Genomic DNA, 24,191 nt, shown 5'->3' on the forward strand with positions numbered 1-24,191 from the left:
CCACTCTACAGTCAGAGCCACCATTTTATTGGTTAATCATTAACTGTGTGTGTGTTTTTAATGTGATGTATCACATAGATATTTTCATTCACTCATCCAGTCCATTCTTGCCAGCTCTTGTGAATCGAACAGTAACGAAAAAAACTTACGATGCCTTCGCTGGTCGGGTACCACTTGGCGATCTCCGGGTTCCCGTAGCACTTATCCAGGTATACCCTCTGAAAGGTCATGCCCATGCCGTGGACTGTGTTGCCGTCTTTCTTCTGAAAATATTTAAAGTAGATCTTAGTAGTTCATATTATGACTGATGTGACATTGTATGGGAAGACATAGTGGAGTTGTATAAGTGGAACTGCATGTGCATATAGGCTAGGATGACTGCTTAAAATCAGCTATGAGCTGATGAACGTGAAGCGAATTTGGCTAATGAACGTATACCTAAACCGTTACCGACACAGGAGAAACACAATTGCACAGAATTGCATCTCGTATTGATTAATGAGTCATTAATAATGACGTCATTTCATTTGACAGTATTGTTGGAACTCGATAATAAATTAATACGAGTATAGCAACTTGTGTAAACGAGAATCTTTAGTTTCTATCTCGTTCAGTGATATTGTGCAATTTCGAATGGCAAAAACAAAAATAACCGCACTCTGCTTTAGGGTGTTTAGGCATAAGTCCGTGGCTTGGCAGTTTGCCGCGTCTTTTGGGTGCTGACGGTATCCAATATGACATGTCGCCTTATTGTCAGGGTTTATTTTTAAAGGACTTCCAAATCGGAAAAACTCCATATCTCCGTCATTTCTAGACCGATTATGAAAATTCTTTTTTTGATTGTAAGTATATACATACAAATTGGTCCCGTTTTAGTCAAAACGCAGTTCTGATGATTGGATCCATGAGGGATCGAGGGAACTCCTCAAATGTTAAAGGCACATATAGTGAGTTTAGTATTTTCATTAACAAATCAAGCATTAACATTTAAAAAAGTGACATTTGATGAAGTGGAACTGCTGATGATGATCAGAATGGAACTCTGCAACGACGCATAATTCACGTTTGGCGATTTGTCCTCTTCGTTATGTTTATTAAGCAAGTTAGGTTTTCAAGATCAACAATAATCTTTTACCGGCATCCAACATGGAAGTCGGTTTTTTTTTTCTTAAAAAATATTGTATAAGCGGATGCAGGAGTCTACTGACCTTGGCCGAGACATGCGCACTAAACTCCGCTAGTACAACGTCGGCGGCGCTGGTCCGCGCTCGCTTGTAGGCGGGCCGGGCTACTCCGGTCCGCGCGGAGTAGTGCAGCGCCACGAGCGGGTGCAGGAGTCTACTGACCTTGGCCGAGACATGCGCACTAAACTCCGCTAGTACAACGTCAGCGGCGCTGGTCCGCGCTCGCTTGTAGGCGGGCCGGGCTACTCCGGTCCGCGCGGAGTAGTGCAGCGCCACGAGCGGGTGCAGGAGTCTACTGACCTTGGCCGAGACATGCGCACTAAACTCCGCTAGTACAACGTCAGCGGCGCTGGTCCGCGCTCGCTTGTAGGCGGGCCGGGCTACTCCGGTCCGCGCGGAGTAGTGCAGCGCCACGAGCGGGTGCAGGAGTCTACTGACCTTGGCCGAGACATGCGCACTAAACTCCGCTAGTACAACGTCAGCGGCGCTGGTCCGCGCTCGCTTGTAGGCGGGCCGGGCTACTCCGGTCCGCGCGGAGTAGTGCAGCGCCACGAGCGGGTGCAGGAGTCTACTGACCTTGGCCGAGACATGCGCACTAAACTCCGCTAGTACAACGTCAGCGGCGCTGGTCCGCGCTCGCTTGTAGGCGGGCCGGGCTACTCCGGTCCGCGCGGAGTAGTGCAGCGCCACGAGCGGGTGCAGGAGTCTACTGACCTTGGCCGAGACATGCGCACTAAACTCCGCTAGTACAACGTCAGCGGCGCTGGTCCGCGCTCGCTTGTAGGCGGGCCGGGCTACTCCGGTCCGCGCGGAGTAGTGCAGCGCCACGAGCGGGTGCAGGAGTCTACTGACCTTGGCCGAGACATGCGCACTAAACTCCGCTAGTACAACGTCAGCGGCGCTGGTCCGCGCTCGCTTGTAGGCGGGCCGGGCTACTCCGGTCCGCGCGGAGTAGTGCAGCGCCACGAGCGGGTGCAGGAGTCTACTGACCTTGGCCGAGACATGCGCACTAAACTCCGCTAGTACAACGTCAGCGGCGCTGGTCCGCGCTCGCTTGTAGGCGGGCCGGGCTACTCCGGTCCGCGCGGAGTAGTGCAGCGCCACGAGCGGGTGCAGGAGTCTACTGACCTTGGCCGAGACATGCGCACTAAACTCCGCTAGTACAACGTCAGCGGCGCTGGTCCGCGCTCGCTTGTAGGCGGGCCGGGCTACTCCGGTCCGCGCGGAGTAGTGCAGCGCCACGAGCGGGTGCAGGAGTCTACTGACCTTGGCCGAGACATGCGCACTAAACTCCGCTAGTACAACGTCAGCGGCGCTGGTCCGCGCTCGCTTGTAGGCGGGCCGGGCTACTCCGGTCCGCGCGGAGTAGTGCAGCGCCACGAGCGGGTGCAGGAGTCTACTGACCTTGGCCGAGACATGCGCACTAAACTCCGCTAGTACAACGTCAGCGGCGCTGGTCCGCGCTCGCTTGTAGGCGGGCCGGGCTACTCCGGTCCGCGCGGAGTAGTGCAGCGCCACGAGCGGGTGCAGGAGTCTACTGACCTTGGCCGAGACATGCGCACTAAACTCCGCTAGTACAACGTCAGCGGCGCTGGTCCGCGCTCGCTTGTAGGCGGGCCGGGCTACTCCGGTCCGCGCGGAGTAGTGCAGCGCCACGAGCGGGTGCAGGAGGGTCTGCGATGACACGTGGGCGCCGAGGGTCAGCTGACCGCTTGGGTGGTCAGGGGAATGCTTTTGCTGAAAACAAAACGGTTATAAACAACAATCTGAAAAACCAGCGGCCGTAGCACGGTCGCACTTTTATCACCTGTCACCATGCCAGTCACGTTCTAACAAGTATGTAAGTGCGAAAGTGACAGGCGATAAAAAGGGAACCATGCTGCCACCGCAGCTTGTTTCTTTTGGTTATCTTCAATCGTAATTTCATCATATCAGGTAAAAATACTTCCACTGCTGGAACGTTCAGAGATATCGGAGCTGCCCGTTCGTAAATATATGAAGACATCTGACTAATAAACATAATACTGCAAATACTAAACATATAAGTACGTAATTTAAAATATATTCGTTCGTCACTGTTATTGTTTGACTTTGGACCTTGTATAATGATACTGAGGTTGTGATTTCAAGTTGTCGTCCTTACTTAGCCGTCGGTTTTGTCAACCAAGGTCAGATCTTAGAATTGAGACATAAATGCAAACTTACCTGGCAAGGATTGTTGGCCTTTTCATATATGAGGCGGAAGGTGTGTCTTGTCCGCACGTTGTCCAGTACGCCTTGATTCATTCCCCGGTTGTCATCTTTGCTCAGACGCCGGTCTTGCATAACCTGGATACAGACATAAACAAAATGTTATAATATATCAACCCTAATGCATTAGGAAATCGTGTTTGTAACATTTTAAGCCAAGCCAGGCGTGGCTCACTCTGCGATTTCGTCGCGTCGCTACAAGTACTTTGGTGTCTAGCCATAGCAGTCTCCGCGCACCGCCACGGAACGGACGCCAATTCGCGCTTGCGCCACCTAGCGGTCATATCTGTCGTAATAGACGCGTTTTGTTAGAGAGTGAACCTTCTGTACCTAGTACTATTATTTATTCTGTGGCCATGCCACGGAATATAGTTGGGTCAAAAAACGGCTTTTTATAATTTTCCTAAATATTAAAATGGTTACTGAGTGGGACCCACGGAACCCCATAGATGGTGCAGGCCGGGGTGCAGACAAAAAGAAAAGGAGATGAGACGACTTGGAAGCATATCCGAAATGGTGGGAAAATACCAACGACAAGGTCAAGTGGAGAAAACGAGAGACCTTTGCCCAGCAGTGAGACACTAAAGTAAGCTACTCGTAATAAAAAATAAATTAAAATAGTAGCGTTGGTAAACTATAATCTGTTGGGATGCTCCCATATTCTTGGTTATGGCTATTTATTTCTGGCATTATCTAAACTACTAAATTAAGAATCAAAATCAACCTAAGTACTTCTATTAGTAATGCTACAAGTATAGTTTTATATTTGTTTCTATTTGACATGAGAACATCGTATATTTACTGAATCTGGGAAAACAAACAAAAATTAAGACAAAGTTATCTGCGAAGTTTTCGTTTTCGTAATCATAAATATCACAATCAAAGTACCGACTTTACTGAGAACAACTGAAACTAACTACCTACTCGTCGCTACAAACCACGGCATATAATAAAAACCTGAGTAGCGCCCACATTTCGGTCGACGTATCTTTCATTAGAACGCAATTCGACATTTCTAGTTGATGTACTTCTAAAACTCGAGCTCAGCTAGCACATGAAATTAAATAAAAATAAATTAACTTGTTACTTAAAAAAACACTTATTGCCTACAAACCAGGTTTTCTTTTCGGTTTATTTCATTTCAAATGCTATACATTGACTCTCAATAGCTGAAGCCTACCACATTTGCTGTAACTTCATATGAATCTTGAATAAAATAAAGCAGGCGGTTCTAAAATCTCAGGAAATAACAAAAGTAATATTGATCCAGAGAGTGCTCAGTGTTGACGTGGTGGGGCCTTCATTTATCCGTTACCCTGTCAACACAGTGAACTCTATATATATTTCGGATCGGCGCTTGAAGTTGTTAGAAGTTTAAGCGTCATTAATCAGCTGTGTCTGCTTACCATTCAGACTGGCCGTACGCTTGTTAGCCAACTTCCTGGTATGAATAAGTTTTTGGAAAAAAAAATATTTTCGGTACAAGCTTTTATCGCTGACTGTACTTTTCTTATCACAGGCAACTAAAACTCATCGAGACAATTCTAAAAAACTCAAACACAATTATAATCAAGGTTGCGTTGTTTCATCAGCACATCACGGAGTACCTATGGCCACCTCCTGTCTCCATCGCGAGATCAATTCGAAGGTACCATAATATTGCATTACATTGTCACCCGACTTACATAATGAATGCAAAGGGTCTCTATTGTTTCCCATATAGAATGTCATAATGTATTGTTTATCCGCATTTTCGTTAGTCATAATTTGGCTTTTCTGAGAAACGCGTAACTTTTCAGAATTGCCATAAAACAAACCTAACCTATCTATAGGATAACCTGAGGAAAATCCTGAAAGGTTAACGGTTTCAGAATTATGACTAATGATAATAAGACAATCATTACATTATGACTTTCAATAATTATGTCAAACAAGGGATCCCGTATGCTAATTTTCAGCTCAATTCTAAATCGAGAAGTGGGTCAAATTTAGCTTCCAAGATTTGACCCACACTAACAAAGCAACATACATACTAACAGGGCAAGTTAAATTGTAAAAAGGATTAGATTTAGATTTATTGATTTCAGGATAAAAATTACACTATAAATTTGCATCAATGTCAAAATTATGCTTATCTTCTTATCATGATCGTCAATTAGGGGATTTACCTCTAGCTGGCCAGGTTGCAACGCCGCCATGCCGAGCGGCGTTGACGTGAGCAACGTCAAACGCGCGTCAGAATCCTCGATGTATGTTGCGGCCGGTAGCGGGTAGAAGTTGGCTTGGAGGGGCAGCTTCTCGAAATAGCGACGTTTTATCATCTAAAACAAAAATATATGGTCAAAATTATTATAGAAAAACAAAACGCTGCAAGAAAATCTAAGATAACTTACAAAAAATGGACCGAAGCTATAAAGCCCGCTCCAGACTACGCGGCGCGAAACCGCGAACGCGAGTGTGGAGTCGATTTCGCTGATTAGCGAACTAGACTATACACTTCATGTTCGTGGCTTCGCGCCGCGTTTCGCGCACGAGTGTGGAGGGAGCTTAGGAACCATGTTTGTTAAAGCTCTGCCACCTTTTGACGATTTTACGCTAGTGTTGGGAATCAATTTAAAATGAGTTTGTGTATGTACCTAATTTTCAAAAATAATAATAATTTGTCCTACATCGAATGAGCTGCGTTACTAACATATTTAGTTCTACCCGGAAACATTTAAATCGACTACTACAATGTCAACACAACACAACGAAGAACAAAATGATCAAAATATTTAGATCACTACGGTTTCACGGTTTCGGTTGGTGAAATATGTCTCACGATAGTTTAATTTCGAACAAAAAAAAAATTTCCGGGACAAAATTTTACCCGTATTAACCCATTAAATGCTCTACAATTCTACATCATAAATAAAAACATTATTCATACGCAAAGTCACGGACGCAAGCGAGCTAATATAAACCTTACTTGAAAGTGTGACGGTTACTTTGACAACGTACGCCATAACACCTACTCGTGTTCATGGCGCTATCGGCACGACTAGTTATAACGCCTTTAGATGTTCTTGGGTTTCAAAGGTAAAAGTTAAAAAAAAATCTCATCGCAAACCTGCATGCCATTAAGGTCCGTATAGAACGTGTCTTTGTTCTTGATGGAGGTCGAGAATCGCATGGCCAGCTCGAGGTCGTTGACCTGCGGGTCGATCAGGAACGTGTTGGAGATCTCCACTTCAGTCTGCGGTAGCGATGGGTTGTCGAACACGGAGATCTGATGACAAATAAATGTATAGCTAGTACAAACACAGCGATATGATTTAATGTACAATAGGACTTTTATCATACATATATTTAGAAGATAATTAATTATATTATGACCAAAGAAGATATAATAGGATAGAGCGGTACTGTCATAGTACATTTTGTAGCCACAGTAAATTCACTGCCATCTATCGACACACGATTAAAACTTAAAATAAAAATATCAAAAAATATATTTAAATATGGATAAATGTTTTTTTTTACTGCATTAATTATTTTTATATGATTATGACCCATTTTCTTTCACTGATATGCGTTAAAATTGTTAAATAACAAACGAAACCGTCAACGCCATCTATACGAGAGTAGGCCAAAGGTAGTGGCGCCATCTGATCGAAAATCAAATTTTCTTGATTTTCGAGGCACGTTTTTTCCTTAGACTGTATCCATCTCTTACGGAGTAATATCTATCTTTGATTATGACGTTCCAGGCATATTTAGATTTGTCACTTACAAACGCAAATTTTGTGGAAATTTTAGGCATAAGACAAAGCTAGCTTTTTTGGGCTTTTTCTATAAAAAAGGGACTTAATTCTTCAAAACTGCTTAGTAATCGCAGAAAAAAGGCCAATAGATGTTCCTTTTAGTTCGAACAGTGATTTAATTTCTGTTTTGGCGCCCATGTGGAGTCGTGTTAATATGAACTTACCGCCAACACGATCTCTGCAGAGTTAGGTCCATTCAGGCCGGTGTACAGCGTGGCTTTGAATGGTCCTTCCGTAATGACCAGTTCAGGGAAAGCGTCCGCGCGGAACACAGTCCCTGGCTTGGATGGGATGAAGAGATATGCTCCGCTGTTGTTGTCTGGTGCTTGCATGGAGTCGTATCTGTAAGGAAAGGATTTATTGTATTTTTTAAGCCATATAATCTATATCGTTCAGACAATAAAAAAAGTCAGTTCCTCCTATCCCTCAATTTTTTAAAAAACAACCTCTCCGCTTAGTACGTCTTCTATGAAACATGTATGTTCATGATCTCCCCACTAAGCTTTGGCTAATACTTTTTAGCAGACAGTTCACATTGGCCGCTGGAAATACGAAGTCACTGAACCTATTAATTGCTCTAGAGTATTTTGTGTAAATTACTGTACAAAATCTATATAGACGAGGATAGTCACTAGAGCCTTAATTAAGCCATTCATGTTGGCAACAGTTCTGGTCCCGTTGCCTGCTTGGAACGCGACGTCTTCACTGAGACGCTAGGTTGATATATAGACTGTATGAAGTAGCATAGTACTTACTGTACAAAGTCCATATGGACAGGGATAGTTTCCCCATTAGGCGTCACTAGAGCCTTAATCAGTCCATTCATGGTGGCGACAGTTCTGGTCCCGTTGCCTGCCTGGAACGCGACGTCTACACTGAGACGCTAGGTTGATATATAGACTGTATGAAGTAGCATAGTACTTACTGTACAAAGTCCATATGGACAGGGATAGTTTCCCCATTAGGCGTCACTAGAGCCTTAATCAGTCCATTCATGGTGGCGACAGTTCTGGTCCCGTTGCCTGCCTGGAACGCGACGTCTACACTGAGACGCTAGGTTGATATATAGACTATATTAAGTAGCATAGTACTTACTGTACAAAGTCCATATGGACAGGGATAGTTTCCCCACTAGGCGTCACTAGAGCCTTAATCAGTCCATTCATGGTGGCGACAGTTCTGGTCCCGTTGCCTGCCTGGAACGCGACGTCTACACTGAGACGCTAGGTTGATATATAGACTATATTAAGTAGCATAGTACTTACTGTACAAAGTCCATATGGACAGGGATAGTTTCCCCACTAGGCGTCACTAGAGCCTTAATCAGTCCATTCATGGTGGCGACAGTTCTGGTCCCGTTGCCTGCCTGGAACGCGACGTCTACACTGAGACGCTAGGTTGATATATAGACTATATTAAGTAGCATAGTACTTACTGTACAAAGTCCATATGGACAGGGATAGTTTCCCCACTAGGCGTCACTAGAGCCTTAATCAGTCCATTCATGGTGGCGACAGTTCTGGTCCCGTTGCCTGCCTGGAACGCGACGTCTACACTGAGACGCTAGGTTGATATATAGACTATATTAAGTAGCATAGTACTTACTGTACAAAGTCCATATGGACAGGGATAGTTTCCCCACTAGGCGTCACTAGAGCCTTAATCAGTCCATTCATGGTGGCGACAGTTCTGGTCCCGTTGCCTGCTTGGAAGGCGACATCCTCGCTGAGGCGGGCGGTGGGTTGGTCGATGGCGAACATCTTTGGCAGGTCGATATTCCAGTAGTCCGCGTTATACACGCGCACGCGGGAGAAGGCTGTGTATCTGGAAATTATAGTTATAGTTGGTCAAACCAAATAGTCAGTAAATAAGTACAAAAAAACGGCCAAGTGCGAGTCGGACTCAGGCACGTACGAAGGGTTTCGTACCATTCCGCAAAAAAACGGCAAAAAAATCACGTTTGTTGTAAGGGAGTCCCACTTAAATATTTATTTTATTCTGTTTTCTGTTTTTAGTATTTGTTGTTATAGCGGCAACAGAAATACATCATCTGTGAAAATGTCAACTGTTTAGCTATCACGGTTCATGAGACAGACAGACAGAGGAGTCTTAGTAATAGGGTCCCGTTTTTACCCTTTGGGTACGGAACCCTAAAAAAGAGGTTGAATTGCACTAACATTTAATAGGATTTAATATTTTTAAATTAAATAGGTATATAAAATATACTTATTTCTAAAATTTTGCCTGTAGATTTTTGCCTCTGAAGGGACAATACAGTCAATTGGCTATTTGCAAAGTTGGTGGTAGGGGAAGAACAAGCGACGCCAACGCACGGTGTGGTGAAAATATTAACTTTCGGAGAAAGACATCTTTATATTATTTCATCATCATCATCATCATCATATCAGCCTTCTATCGCCCACTGCTGAGCATAGGCCTCTCCTCGCGTACGCCACTTATCCCGGTCCTGAGCCAATCTCATCCAGAAGTGACCCGCAGTCTTCCGAATGTCGTCCACCCAACGAGCCAACGGACGCCAGGCAGGTAGCTGCCAACTGTGAACTGAACAATGGGTCCCACATCCATTACGGCGGCGCCAGTCATGCACGGAGCGAATAGGTAATTTACTAATCCTTCTATTCCATTCGAAAGCTTTAAACAGTGCGGCTATTCGAGACCAATAATAAATAAATTACTCTATGGTTTAGTATGTGCACTAGTGCTGCACTCTGGCGGCAGAACATTGCAATAATACTCCTTATTGCATACAAATTAATATAATACCGTGTACCGTGTGGATTGGGAGGATTAATTTCGCGTGGCATTTTCTTAATTGCTTACTTACTTGTTAATGGTAGTGGTGTCCCGTAGCGACACGGTGTAGGTAGTTATTGCTAAAGGTTCCACAGTAACAGGGAAGGACAGTTGGAACTTGTTCGCGGCGAATGCCAGCCGCTTCTCCCCCGACACCACTGGTGACACTTGGGCCATCATTGGTTTGCCTTCTGGATCGAATACCTGTGATGAATAGGGATTTTTATTAAGTCCTTTCTTTTTCAACGCATATTTAACTAATCTAATCTAAAAACTGTAATATGTGTCATATATTAAAGAAAAAGTGACGAAGCCTTCCAGTGGTGAAGGCCGGATATATGACATCTGACATCTATTACAGTTTTTAATTTATATATAGTAGTGTGACTACTTAAAAAACATAAATCAAAATATTTAATAAAATAATTTGATTTGTTCTCAAAACTTGTTAATCTAATCTAAATTAACTCCGTAACATATCAGGTCCGTTTTTTTTTTGAACTAGCTCAATAGGGATGTTGACATGAACCGCAAATATATAAAATGTTATGTTTTTACCATAGCAGGGAATATAAGAATGCTGAAAATCATATTTTGTAAGTGTAAATATGCGTAAGAAATTAATTAAAAATAATTTCAAAGTATTTAAAGTAATGCCCAGCATCACGTGACTGCAAACGCAAATCGGAACACGTGACGTCACGGTGTGAGAAACACGCACAAGACAAGTTGTCAAACCTGGTGGTGAAGGACCACCAAGTCCACCACCAGAGGTGGCACTGACAGCAGTTTGTTTATCAACATCGTTACGTCATCAAGATCACGTGACAGCTTGGAGCGTTTTTGCGCGAAATTTAAACACTAAAAAATTTGCAATAATTACGTGTCTATCTATAAAATGAAAACAGTTAGTTGAGCAATAGAGCTGTTATTTTAATGTCCGGGATATAAAACAAAAAAAAACGTACCTCAACATGTGGCGTAGACACGAACAGAGTCAATATCTGCTGGCGTCTAAACGTCAGCGAGTTATACAGCAGCACCCGCCTAGAAGACGAGAGAGGGTCCAGAGTCATAGTTATTCTCGACGGAATCTCGTCCTTCTGCCGCCAGATGTCATCCACATCGAAAAACACGTCTTCTTGAGTTTGGTCGAGGATGTCGGGCTGTTTAAGGAGGAAGTAGGCCGCTTGTTGGATTGCGGATTGGCTGTATTTGATAGCTGTCAGCATTCTGAAATAAGTTTTAGGCAAGAATTTCATTTTTGATACAAGCTTTTATCGCTGCCTGTACTTTTATTTCCACAGGCAACTAATACTCGTCAAGACCATTCTAAAACCCCAAACATAATTAGGAACACAATTAGGTTGCGTTGTTTTATCAGAGTTCTTATGGTCTCCATCATCAGATCAGCTAGATGGTACCATAATATTGCATTGTCACCTGACTTACATACTCATGTATGCAAATTTTCAGCTTCATCGGAAACCGGGAAGTGGGTCAAATTTAACTTGCAAGATTTGACCCGTACAAACATAGTTACATACATACTTACATTGCAAGTTAAATAAATAAAAAACTAAATGCAGTTTTGTTTCTTTTTAAAAATAAAAGAATGTTTCCTTTAAGTAAAATAAGCTAATTTAAAATTTTAAGGCACTTTCTCTCCAGGGCCCATACATTTTCCCTACACTGTATATTGACATTCCTATTCTCGGCCTTTAAAAGAAAAGTGTCTTCACGTCTCGCTGGTGCGAAAAAGCGAATTTTTTTTTTAAATCTGGTTTTTATTGAGGCTTTGGACACTCAAAATAATTATTTACAATAAAAAATACAAAACGAGGGTACCTATACAACTACGTGGCTTACAAGATACATATATACAGGGTGTTTCTGACCATGGGGCTTTAAATTCAGGGCTCGATTCTACTCGCTACTCTGAGCTACTTTCATTATGGGACTAACTAAAATGCCGAACTTTTTTTGGCTTTGCCGAAGTCGATACGTCTGATCAGCCAAAATGTAAGAAAAAGCCAAGTTTCTTTTCGCAATTATGGGGTTAGTCTCATAATAGAAGTAGCTTAGTTTAGCGAGTAGAATCGAGCCCTGAATTTAAAGCCCCATGGTCAGAAACACCCTGTATATATGTATCTTGTAAGCCACGTTGCCGCGAAAAGGGATATTTGCGGGTGACTTACTTGGCAGCATAGTCGGCGCGCACGTCGTCCCTCGAGGTGCCGGTGACGCCGTCGTGGTGCTGGAACAGCGCCAGCGAGCGCCGCGCAGCCTCCACCTATAAATACGTACTATACGTATACGTAATACGTCCTATCGACGTATACTTGTAGGTAGGCTATGTTCCGAATTACGCTCACAGCATGCTCACGATCGGACCGATTCACGCTCACAGCGCTTACATGAGATATCGTGACGTCATTGATGACGTCAGTGGACGGCGCTCACGGTGCTCACACTCTCAGGCGTAAGCACCCTTTTTTTACTTATGTGGCTATTACTCCCTGCAATTTTGCACAGGGTTAATTTGCCAATGTCGGTTTTGACTTTCACACTGAGGAGAATGTCCGGTAAGCACCTTGAGCGCAAACGTCAAGGTGACGTTTGACAATGACAAGCGCTATGAGCGTGAATCGGTCCGATCGTGAGCACGCTGTGAGCGTGATTCGGAACATAGCCTACGATCATAGACATAGTATAGTAGTTATAGACATGAAACCGAGCGACCAGGGGTAAGAGAAAGACATATTCATGTATTGACAGGTTAATACATGGCAACATAATCCTTTTTCTTTTTCACTCTTATAAATTTCGGTATTTCGCCATCGCCTCCTACCTAAGCTGCCATAACCCGACCATGAAAAAAAACCCGGTCGGTGATAAGGACAAAGCATGGCACTATTTTCTCTTTCCTCTTATTGGAATCGCAATAAGACTATCTTTCTCTATCAAAGAGTGTCAGGCCCTTGCCTACGATTAACGAACAAAATTCAAATTCAGTTGACGTTGACATGATTTGACAGTAAACACGCTCGACATGACCGGCGGTCCGAAACAAAACAGCACTCACGCGGCCTTGAGCGCGCTAACTAACTTTCGGACCGGCAGCCAGCACTGTAAGCGTTGTGAGCGTGATTCGGAACATAGCCGTAGTAAGCGATATGAGAATTTCAAACTAATTTTTATTTTCGGCAAATATCGCTATGAGCCTCCCTAAGGCGTGGAAACAAAAAGGAAGAAATGGAGAGATTAATACGCTTCTGACTTCTAGTGTTACAAAAGGTCGCAAGTTCGAATCTTGCCAGAAGCGGTAAATGGTTCCATTTTTCTTATAAATGCGCTTACCGGGATTCGAACCCAGAACCATCGGCTTCATAGGGAGGGTCACTACCCACAAAGATAGATATAACTCCGTAATAGATGGATACAGTCTAAGAAAAAAACGTGCCTCGAAAATCACGAAAATTTGATTCTCGATCAGATGGCGCCACTACACTCGTATAGAGGGCTTTGACTGTTTCGTTTGTTATTTATAATTTTAACGCATACCAGTGAAAGAACATGGGTCAAAATCATATAAAAATAATTAATGCAAATAAAAAAATCATTTATCCATATTTAAATACATTTTATCGTATTTTTATAAATATTTATTTTTAGTTTTAAAGTGTGTTGACAGATGGCAGTGAAACTGGGGTTACAAAATTTGAACTATGACAGTACCGCTCTAGTATAAGTTACTCTATGCTACCCACTAGGCCAAACCGGTCGTGAAAGGCTTTATTATGGCTTGGAAGCCATCCACGCGAGCTTCGGCAAACGGTGACCTAGTGCCCCAGATACTTAAACCGAGTGACATTTTCAAGTTCCAAGTTTTAGTGGTGGTATGTATTTCGGTTTTCTTGAAACCCGCCTTAAACATGAAAAGCTCACTTTTCTTGAAGTTGTATCCGAGACCGTGGCGTGCTATCCGAAAGGATTTTTAGTTACATCTCGACTTCGTTACACATGAAACAATGCTAAATAATATGCAAATGAAATTACTTTTAGATTACCTTGTCTCTTAAAGACAGCGACATAATGTAGGTGACTGAGTTGGATGATGTCGCTTGTGCCGTTATTATGTCCGCTGCCCTGTAATCATTAACATCTATACTTTAACTTCCATGCAATAAAAGTAAATAAAATCAACTCTATCCCACGAAAACAATGCATAATTTTTAAAAAATCTCTAAAGAGACACCTTTCACCGACCTTAAACAGTTTCATAATCACTTTAATTAGTAAAAAGGTATAAGACCAAGCTAGCCACTATTATTTACCTGACGTAAGCTAACAAGACGCGGTCCATGTTCTTATAAAACGGCCTCGACGTGTAGTACCCGCTCCAGTAGTGCTCATTCCTATCCGCATACGTGAAGAAATCTCCAGAAAGTACGGGGAAGTCCGACAGCTTCATCTCTTCGTGCAAAGCTTTGAAGTAGTCTTGGAGAGTTCCGAATTGTATCTGGAAAGTGCGAATTCAAACTTTAAATAAACAAAAATACTAGTTTAGTATTTATCATATCGATATAAGAAGATGATAGTAATTTTTAGGTTTCCATACCCAAAGTGTAAAAACGAGGCCCTATGACTAAGACTCCACTGTCTCCACCCTCCCCTCCTCCTGTGTCTGTGTGTGTGTGTGTGTTGTGTGTGTCTGTGTCGTCTATCTGTCTGTCACCAGGCTGTATCTCATGAACCGTGATAGCTAGACAGTTGAAATTTTCATAGATGATGTATTTCTGTTGCCGCTATAACAATAAATACTAAAAACAGAATAAAATCATTATTTAAGTGGGGCTCCCATACAACAAACGTGATTTGTTTGCCGTTTTTTGCGTAATGGTACGGAACCCTTCGTGCACGAGTCCGACTCTCACTTGGCCGATTTTTTCACTACACAAGCTGATAAAGGCTCTCTTGATGGTTTAAAAACTGATGAGAAAGTTGCATTTTATCCACATGTGTGGCAAAGTGATCAAAGGCAAATTTTGAGTTGTTTCCTTATGTAGGCTGGTAGAATTGACTTTTAAATGATAAATGTTTAATACCATTAATTTTTAATTGTTTGGTTTGATTTTATTTGATATTTTACAGATAGTATTTTCCTTGCGTTGGTGTGGTGAAATTTTTTGTGTTTCACTAGGTGGCAAAATTTGCCCTCTTGTAAAACCAATAACTGATCAGCCAAACCTACATATATAACATATCCGTCATCGAAATCGATGAGGAGGACTATAATTATGTTCTTCTATTCTAGTGAAAAAAAATATGGAGCGGTCGTAGTGGAAATCGTCGCCAAGTTGAGCCAGCCACCCGTGACCAGCACAGTTGAGATACCTTCTTCTTGTGGTATAACTATAAAAGATAAGATTTCTTCTACCTCTGACACTGGTTATAACTTGGAGCAAAAGAGAAAACCAGTTTTGTCAAATATATCATTTTTGTTACAAACTTTTAACGCTGACTGTACTTTTCTGTCAACAGGCAACTTTTCTTTAATACCACGTCGGTGGCAAACAAGCATACGGCCCGCCTGATGGTAAGCAGTCACCGTAGCCTATGGACGCCTGCAACTCCAGAGGTGTTATATGCGCGTTGCCGACCTTTTAAAATCCTGTACCCCTTTTTTGAAGAACCCCATACTGTAGACATTCGGGAAAACCTCGGAAGAGAGTTCTACAGCCGGAGCATCCGCGGGAGGAAATTCCTCTTAAACCGCAAAGTACGCGACCAGTTAGGTTCTAGAGTGTGAGGATGAACACCCTGCCGACGGCGATGATAGAAACTTATACTCATCGAGACAATTCGTTGCTTTATCATAGAGTTCCTATGGCCATCTTCTGTCTCCATCATCAGATCAGCTCGCTGGTACAATAATATCGCATTGTCACCCAACTTACATAGACATCGAATATTGGGAAATGGATCTAATTTTGCTTGCATGATTTGACCCGAACATACATACATACTTACTTACTTACTTACTTACTGCTAGCCTTTCTCCGCAGACGTCTTGTCTGGTTGCCCTTGGCATAGGCCTCTCCCATATTCCTCCACGAGTCCCTGTCCAGAGCCTGTCTTCTCCAGAAGGCTCCAGCCACCTGTCTGAACTCGTCTTCCCATCTCATTTTTTGTCTTCCATCATCCCTTTTTTACATACATTGTAAGTTAAATAAAAGCTTGTATGTAGCACTCACCTCCGCGTTCCATGCCTCGTTATTATTAATATAGTCTATAATCATCTCGTAGTTCTGATACTGGTTGTCCCACTCGTTGGAGCGGTCGTAACGGAAATCGTCACCGAGTGGGAACAACACTACGTTACTGCGGTAAAGCTGGGCCTTCTTCCGCCACTGATCTAAGATCAGTTGCGACCTAGAACAAGGAAATGTGATTTAACACTGCTCATTACTTGCAGACACAAATAGATAAAATAATATATGTGTCGTTTACTTCAAACTTGGATAAATCCATTCGACCCTCTTGGGAAATATCTACCCTATTACTACCTATTATTACCTTGAACCCAAATGATATGATTAGAGATGATAAATACATTACAAAAATTAATCACAATAACTCATTTAACACAAAAAACTCACACGGTTGCAATTTAAGATGAATTACCGGGGGCCGGTTTTACTTTTTAATTTTTTCTGTTTACGACCTTCAACATGGCAATGATAGTTCCATTCAGCCAAATAATTTAAGTTTTTCATTCAAACTTGGATAAATCCATTCCTATTACCTTTCCCTAATACCAAAATCACAAAATATGACAGTTGGATTTATCTGAGTTTGAAGTTGAGCATATTGAGATGCGTAAAGTAGTCCAACATACATTGTGTTGTGTCGTGGTTGACGTTGGAAGAACTTCCCACCGTCAAAGGATGTCAGTTTATGCCGCATATCTAAATCTAATGCAAAAATCAGAATTCAAAAAATCTAAACCCGTTGACCTAGAAACATTTTGACAAGAAGTTATGCCGTATTGCACATGCAAATAAATAAAACAATTGCTGACATCTGACATAAAATAAATTACATTTTGGTCCACCCTCGCTTAACGAAAGTTAGTTTGCATTAAAATTGCCAATAATGTCAATAACAATCATACCTCTCATGGACGTTCTTTTGTATAATCTTCCTGGGCGCCGTGCCCCACGGGCAAGTGACGCCATTTCCTGGCAGTCGTTTGAAATCGAACTGGCAGCAAACCTACAATTTAAGTAGTATATTTAAAGATAATGGCAATAAATTAACTGATTCATACATATGTGGTATTTTCCATAAAAAGGGACCTTATTGTCTATGGCGCTTACGCCATTATAAACGATGCTCCGATATAAATACAATGCCGCGCGACGCTGTGCGGCGTAAGCGTCATCGACAATAAGGTCCCTTTTCATAGAAAATGCCCCATATAGAGAGAAATAAAACGAATGATAAATGTATTTCTGCCCAAGCTGAAATGGAGACCTTCGCTGACGCTCGGTCAATAAAATATGGAGATAATATGCTTAACAATACTACAACGTGGCGTATTGTAATTATGCTGCAACTCTCTACGGGTAAATACGAATAAAATAGAGTACCTTGGGATCAGGTCCGCAAGAATGAGGAACGTCGTAGGAGTAGAAAGGCATCATGTGAGTAAACATATCAGTCTTACCAACGCCATCTGAAATGAATATAAAAATTTATTCACTATATCAAGTTTCTTTACACGTTACATTACCATTAACAAAAACTAATCTATTACAAACATTTTAATATGCCATCATTGTGCGGTTGCGGTCTTCATAAGCAATTCCACTTCACTGATAAGTGATTTCCGCAAAACACGAGTTACTATAAAAACTGCCGAAAACACTTAAAAGTTAAAATATTTATTTTAAGAACTTGGGGGCACGACTACATCTTAGCATGGTATTCCGCCTGTAAAACGTGAATTTGCATCTCACATTTAGCTTAGTGAGAGAGTGAGACGCAATGCACATTGGACTAAAATATTGAATTCTGTTATCCACAATATAGCCAAAATTGCACCTTATTATTAAACTTTATGCTCTAGCGTCCCACGGTCCCAATGCTAGTACAAATAACATCCAATGAATTTTAAATCATAATTAAATGGGGCAGAATTGCTTTGGCTTTGTTTCGTTCGATTTTAAAACGAAATACATTCAATTCTAATTTCTAGTTTTTAATACCATTGATTTTCTGACGGCCAAATTTCTTGTATGGTTTAGAGATTAGTACTACTACTTGAACGGACTTCTAATTTAACTACTTACATGAGATAAAGCTTGTCAACTTGTTGATAACCAGTGGTTGATTTTTAGTTTAACATTCATACCTGACTAGTTTCAAGATGTCATGTAAAATTCAGAGGTTTTAGTAAAATGACAATTTAAACTCACCCCACAACTGTCTCCACTTAAACTCCAACTGCCTATTCTGGGCCAGCTCCTTCTTCACTCTATAATGCACTCTCTGAATAATAGAGTTCTCAAACCCAGCCAACTTGAGCAAATAAGGTTGTGAACTCGAATATCCGAACGGGTCTATAGACCACGCGTTTCTCGGCGTGTAGTTAAGGTTGTGAAGCAACCATTGGTGGCCCGTGGTGAGTTGCTGGATGATGGAGAGCCAATGGGAGTTGGCTTCGTCATTCATCACCCAGCCGCCGGTTACGATCTCGATTTGGCCGGATTTTAGGAGGCTGAAAGAGAGAATAATGAATTTTATTCTGAAGCACATTGTGTACACATTTTTCAATTTTACGGTTTTCCAGTTATTAATAAACAAAACTTAACTTGATTAACTACATATTAACGTAAAGAATACAATTTGATTTAAAACGTAAGAGCTCATTCCCACTGACGTCCAGTTTTCTGCGGGTACGGTTTTCTCCAGGATCCCGTTTTTAGTAGTAGCGTGCAGTGTTCAGCAAACGGAATTCTCGTGTGAACGTTACTATATTAGCACTTATACTACTAAAACGGGATCCTGTAGAAAACCGTACCCGCAGAAAACTGGACGTCAGTGGGAAAGAGCTGTAAGTTGTACACTATAAGGTTTTTGGGCGAGTTGACAGTAATGTTCGTGGCTGAACTCGAAAGATAGAAGTTATAACTTTTTCCATAACTGGTACCGTTTTTGTTCAATTAGATATACTTAGAAAACAATCCGTGTTAAATACATAAATGTTTTTCCTACACAAATAGCAGTTGACGCGGTAATTACATTTTAGCACAAATTCACTTACTGACAGCGACCGGAGCTAATGGCAGTGTAACTAGCTAACTAATGTTATCAATACACCAGTATTAATTAATTCAGAAAATCATTTATTTACGGAATTACCGCGTTTACGAAATTACTACATACTATAATAAAACAAAGTCGCTTCTTGCCAAGGCTCGGAACCGGTTATTTCTTCATACAAAAAATACCGATATTAATAACGTTCTTATTCGTTCTTTGGTTTATTATTTAATTTTTAATGGGACAATCTAATAATACGAAGTTGTTACCAAAATACATGATTCAGTCCTACGTAAAGAGCATAAAATAATTAAAAATATTGGGCTATTTAGGGGTTTTGAAAAAAAAAACCGGTTCCGAGCCCTGCTTCCTGCTGTCTGTCCCTATGTATGCTTAGATCTTTAAAACTACGCAACGGATTTTGATGCGGTTTATTTAAATAAATAGAGTGATTCAAGAGGAAGGTTTATATGTATAATAAGCATCAGCATTGCACCCGTGCGAAGCCGGGGCGGGTCGCTAGTAAGTAATAACCTTAATATATCTCACCCCCTAAATATATCCTTCTCCTTATCTGAGGCGTCGTTGTCCCACCACAAGGCAAGGAAACTGGTTTCCGCCCAGATGAACTTGCGCCCGACGCCGGCCGCCATCTTTTCCACCATGTTGGTGAATATCGCGCGGGTCTGCGTCTTGTAATAGTTCTCGAAGGTTTTCAGCCACCCTGTAAAGTTTTATTAATCATCAGTAATGTAATTAACTACCTTCAGAATTAATGCTTTTTGCATCAGACTCAGACTCGATATTTATCATTATTACTTTATCTTACTTATCGAGAAGAGTGTTTCTCAAATAGTTACCACTAAAGCTTTTTTTTTTTCTTTAGAGACGACATTTTAGTATCAAATTCAAAAAAGTGTGGGAACCATTTACTTACTAAACTAAGACTGGTTTACAAAGTTATCTAAAAAAAACCGGCCAAGTGCGAGTTGGACTCGCGCACCGAGGGTTCCGTACTTTTTAGTATTTGTTGTTATAGCGGCAACAGGAATACATCATCTGTGAAAATTTCAACTGTCTAGCTATCACGGTTCATGAGATACAGCCTGGCGACAGACAGATAGACGGACAGCGGAGTCTTAGTATAGGGTCCCGTTTTTACCCTTTGGGTACGGAACCCTAAAAAATCGTGGCAATTTCATGACATAAAAAATTGTACAGGTTGTGGGGATTAAATATTTCTTCAGAAATTTTCTTAAAATAGCCACCTCTCATAAACACTACTAGCGCATAAGGTCGACTACCTGTATCTATCCAACTGTATTAATTAGAAAGACAAGTAGTCACTAGGGGCATACATTATTAGCCGGGTCCACACATAGCAAGCATACGCGCGAGGAAACTTCCTCGCGCACAAAACGGCCAGTGTAGACGTGTCTCGGCCGAGGCGGTGCGCGCGAGGCACGTCTGCAGCCGTTTTGTGCGCGAGGAAATTGCCTCGCGCGTATGCTCGCTCTGTGTGGACCCGGCTAGCATACCTGGATCGTTATGTGAGTGCGGCACGATGAACACTTTGAGCTTGTTCTTCTGGCTCCATTGCTTGTCGTCGTATTCGATTTTCCAGCCCTGCTTCCACACGCCGCCGTCCTCGTTGTCGAATATTATTCTATCATACATTGATAACATCTGAAACAAGTGTAAAAGTCAGCCAAATGTATTACACGTTAATCACATTACCTATGGTAAACAACAAACATGATTGTATAGATTAAATACCTTCTGTTATATATTACTTCAGTTTTTATCTGCTCCGTAATACTTTTATCTGCTTCCTTCTCCTTATAGCTGGCATTTTTACGTTTATTTTTTATATGTATATACATATTGTATTTTATTTTTATATTTATGTATTTAAACTTTATTGCACAAATTTACACAAAAAGAGTACAAGTGGCGGAGGCATTCTCTACCAGTCAACCATTTATGGTATAATATGTATGGTATATTCTTTTGTTTTGTGTTTTTTCTGTGCTAGATTTCTTTTACTGCATCTTTAACATCTACTGGCATGATATAAATTTATTAATTTCCGATACCTAAAGGTTGTCTAGAAGAGATCGCTTTTTAGCGATAAGACCGCATGTTGTTTAACCTCTTCTTTTCTGTATTATTTGTATTGTTTTCTGTAATGAGGTGTGCAATAAAGAGCATTTGTATTGTATTGTATTGTATGCGTCATCGTAAACCTTATTGGAATGCGTGAAGGTTCATATTAAACTGTTACCGTGCGCGTGTTTGGCGATCAAATGGTTAAGTAAGGATATCTGGTAACAATGTCAAAAAATGTTATATACATTATTACTTGAGTAATAAATAATTGAGGAGAGTCTTTTCAAAAGGGCTCATCTCTCTATGAACACCATACAAAGAAAGCCCTTTTGAAAAAACAGTCACTGATATATTATCATACCTGTACATCCGTTTTTGGCGTGACATGCTTCTGTATGGGACAACCAGACTCATTCAACTTCGGCCTCATCTTAGGCGGCTCAGCGACCACCGCCTTAAACTCCTTCATCTCCCTATCCTTTCCAGCACGTTTTGGCACTTGTTCTTTTCCCCTATGCTTTGGTATTTGCAGAACATTCTCCTGTGGGTCAACACGCTGGGCGAGCTCCGGATGTTCCCCGATTTGATCCATGGCTGATTTGATCTCACCCACTACTGCGTGGTGCTGGTTTAATTCGTCCTCTATGTGGCGGAGTTTAGATTCAAACATGGACCATTTGCTCTGAAAATAGAAACAGTAGAATATATCAAGGGGCCTATATAAAACACGGTCATGGAAAAAATATTTAAGTTAAAAAGCCATGAATTGAGAATTGTTCCTATAACAATTCAAACAAAATAGAGAACACGTTTTAAAATAATTGTTAGCGGTTATTGATTCCTGACAAAATTCCAATCACCCCTAGAGGCTAAAAACTACAAGTTTTTGATTTTTTTTGTTGTTTGTGTACGAGTAAGTCTCACATACCAAATTTCATTTCCCTAGGACTTGAGGAAGTACCCTAAAGATTTTGATGATCATCAGTGAGGGAGTGAGTGAGTCAGTGACGAAATCGTTTTTTTTTTAGATATGAATAAAATCTAAAGTATAAGAGCTATGCAATTGACAATGTTTATGCTACACTATTGACATCATATCCCGAGAATTTTGTTTATCTGGTATAATGCAAACCCAAGACGAGGGTTCAAATATAACTAAAACTTACATCATCAAGTTCCTGCATAGCTGGTTTGATGCTCGGCAGCTTGAAGCTCAGGTCCGTCACCACATACAGGATGAATATGAACGCCATGATGCACGTCGCCCAGAACACAGTTGACAGCCGTCTGATACTCATCATGAACTATTTACTGTACTACACACCTAAAAACATTACATTTGCTATAAAAGTTATGTACCATAACTTTGCTTATAGAAAACCTAATTTGTAATATAGGAATTATTGATATAATGTACTTATTACCCGATATGGGTGTATGCATGTATTGAAAAAATTGTTACTGGAAAACCTGATATGTACATACATGTAAGCAATTATAATTTACTGTAACCAGACATTTACATGAAAAAATAAAGGCATGACTAACTTACAACTTATCTACATCAAACAAAAAAAAAAATAGATGAAAATAAGTCAGAACATATTTTTACTTTATTGAAAAAATTACCTTCCAATTTTATCAATATGTCCTTGACCTACTGGATTTCTTACTATAATTGCAATAACACTGATCATTTTTTAACTGCGAAACAGCAGTAAAATAAATAACTGCATTTTCGTGCATGTCATTTCACGAATATTTACATCATAAATTACATTCCACTCGCAACTAGTACATCTTTGAATGCATTGTTTACACTCCCAATGATTAAAAGACACGCCGGCACGAAATTATTTACGGTTTTCAAACCAATAACATAAAACAATAACGCGACCGAGTTTACTAATATTGATTTTACACGACTGGTGACTTTTTAAGACCTATAAAGAAACAGATTTTTGCAAGAGCGACATGAACGTAAATCATTCAATTACAGTTTGTTATTACAACTGATAACAAGCGGCTGGAACGACTAAAGTTAAAAATTAATTAACAATACGAAAACTTACTCTTTGATGATAACTTGATCTGTACACTTAACTACAAAGACACATTTACATTTTAAACGCTTAGTATTAACGATGCTTTAGACATACACCTTAAAGGAAAATGATATTCTTATTTCATTGCAGTAAAAATAAAGCAAGAATTGAGCCAAATAATCTATCGTCCACTCGACGCAACACTGTCAATTTGAAGTTTCCCAGAGACAAAATTGTTTTGACATATGTTACTTTTATTAAGTTAAGGCCTTCCATTCACGTACTACCTTGTTGCCACCGTGTTGCCACATGGCTGCCACATAACACACCGTCGCACCGCACCAAGGTCAGTGTGAGACGCATCCATAAGTAAGAGCGAGAAAGCGATATCTCTTTGTCGCTCTTACGTATGGGTGCGTCGCATAATGACATTCGTGCGGTGCGATGGTGTACGACCATAATAACGGTCTGTACCAAGTCCGTGCCCGTGAATACTCGACCTTAGTTATTTTAGGGAGAAGTTCGATTTGTAACGAATAATTATAAAATAGTTATACGATACGCTTACGATTACGCTTGTTAATTAAACTGTGTATGTTTGAACAATACTTAGCAGAAATTACAATTTTATTGAGACTTTTTCGAAGATTTCGAAC

The 24,191-nt window shown here is 41.0% G+C and overlaps 1 protein-coding gene across 1 annotated transcript in view; it reads right to left on the reverse strand.

Moving 5' to 3' along the window:
• LOC134748635 (alpha-mannosidase 2) overlaps window positions 1-23,731 on the reverse strand; it is a 30,656-nt gene extending 6,925 nt beyond the window's left edge. Inside the window, exons 1-21 of the mRNA XM_063683432.1 lie at window positions 23,563-23,731; window positions 22,657-22,814; window positions 21,852-22,172; window positions 20,920-21,067; window positions 19,931-20,105; window positions 18,535-18,836; window positions 17,707-17,792; window positions 17,229-17,329; window positions 16,309-16,486; window positions 14,389-14,573; window positions 14,122-14,200; window positions 12,250-12,344; window positions 11,020-11,284; window positions 10,083-10,255; window positions 8,843-9,061; window positions 7,402-7,579; window positions 6,544-6,702; window positions 5,603-5,755; window positions 3,390-3,512; window positions 2,727-2,921; window positions 150-260 (exon numbers count right to left, since the gene is read on the reverse strand). Of these exons, the coding sequence (XP_063539502.1) occupies window positions 150-260; window positions 2,727-2,921; window positions 3,390-3,512; window positions 5,603-5,755; window positions 6,544-6,702; window positions 7,402-7,579; window positions 8,843-9,061; window positions 10,083-10,255; window positions 11,020-11,284; window positions 12,250-12,344; window positions 14,122-14,200; window positions 14,389-14,573; window positions 16,309-16,486; window positions 17,229-17,329; window positions 17,707-17,792; window positions 18,535-18,836; window positions 19,931-20,105; window positions 20,920-21,067; window positions 21,852-22,172; window positions 22,657-22,791 (3,381 nt within the window). The 5' untranslated portion in view covers window positions 22,792-22,814; window positions 23,563-23,731. The remainder of the gene's footprint in view (window positions 1-149; window positions 261-2,726; window positions 2,922-3,389; window positions 3,513-5,602; window positions 5,756-6,543; window positions 6,703-7,401; window positions 7,580-8,842; window positions 9,062-10,082; window positions 10,256-11,019; window positions 11,285-12,249; window positions 12,345-14,121; window positions 14,201-14,388; window positions 14,574-16,308; window positions 16,487-17,228; window positions 17,330-17,706; window positions 17,793-18,534; window positions 18,837-19,930; window positions 20,106-20,919; window positions 21,068-21,851; window positions 22,173-22,656; window positions 22,815-23,562) is intronic.
• Window positions 23,732-24,191: the final 460 nt, after the last annotated feature.

The sequence above is a fragment of the Cydia strobilella genome, chromosome 16 (genome assembly GCF_947568885.1).
Source record: "Cydia strobilella chromosome 16, ilCydStro3.1, whole genome shotgun sequence".
NCBI lineage: Eukaryota > Metazoa > Arthropoda > Insecta > Lepidoptera > Tortricidae > Cydia > Cydia strobilella.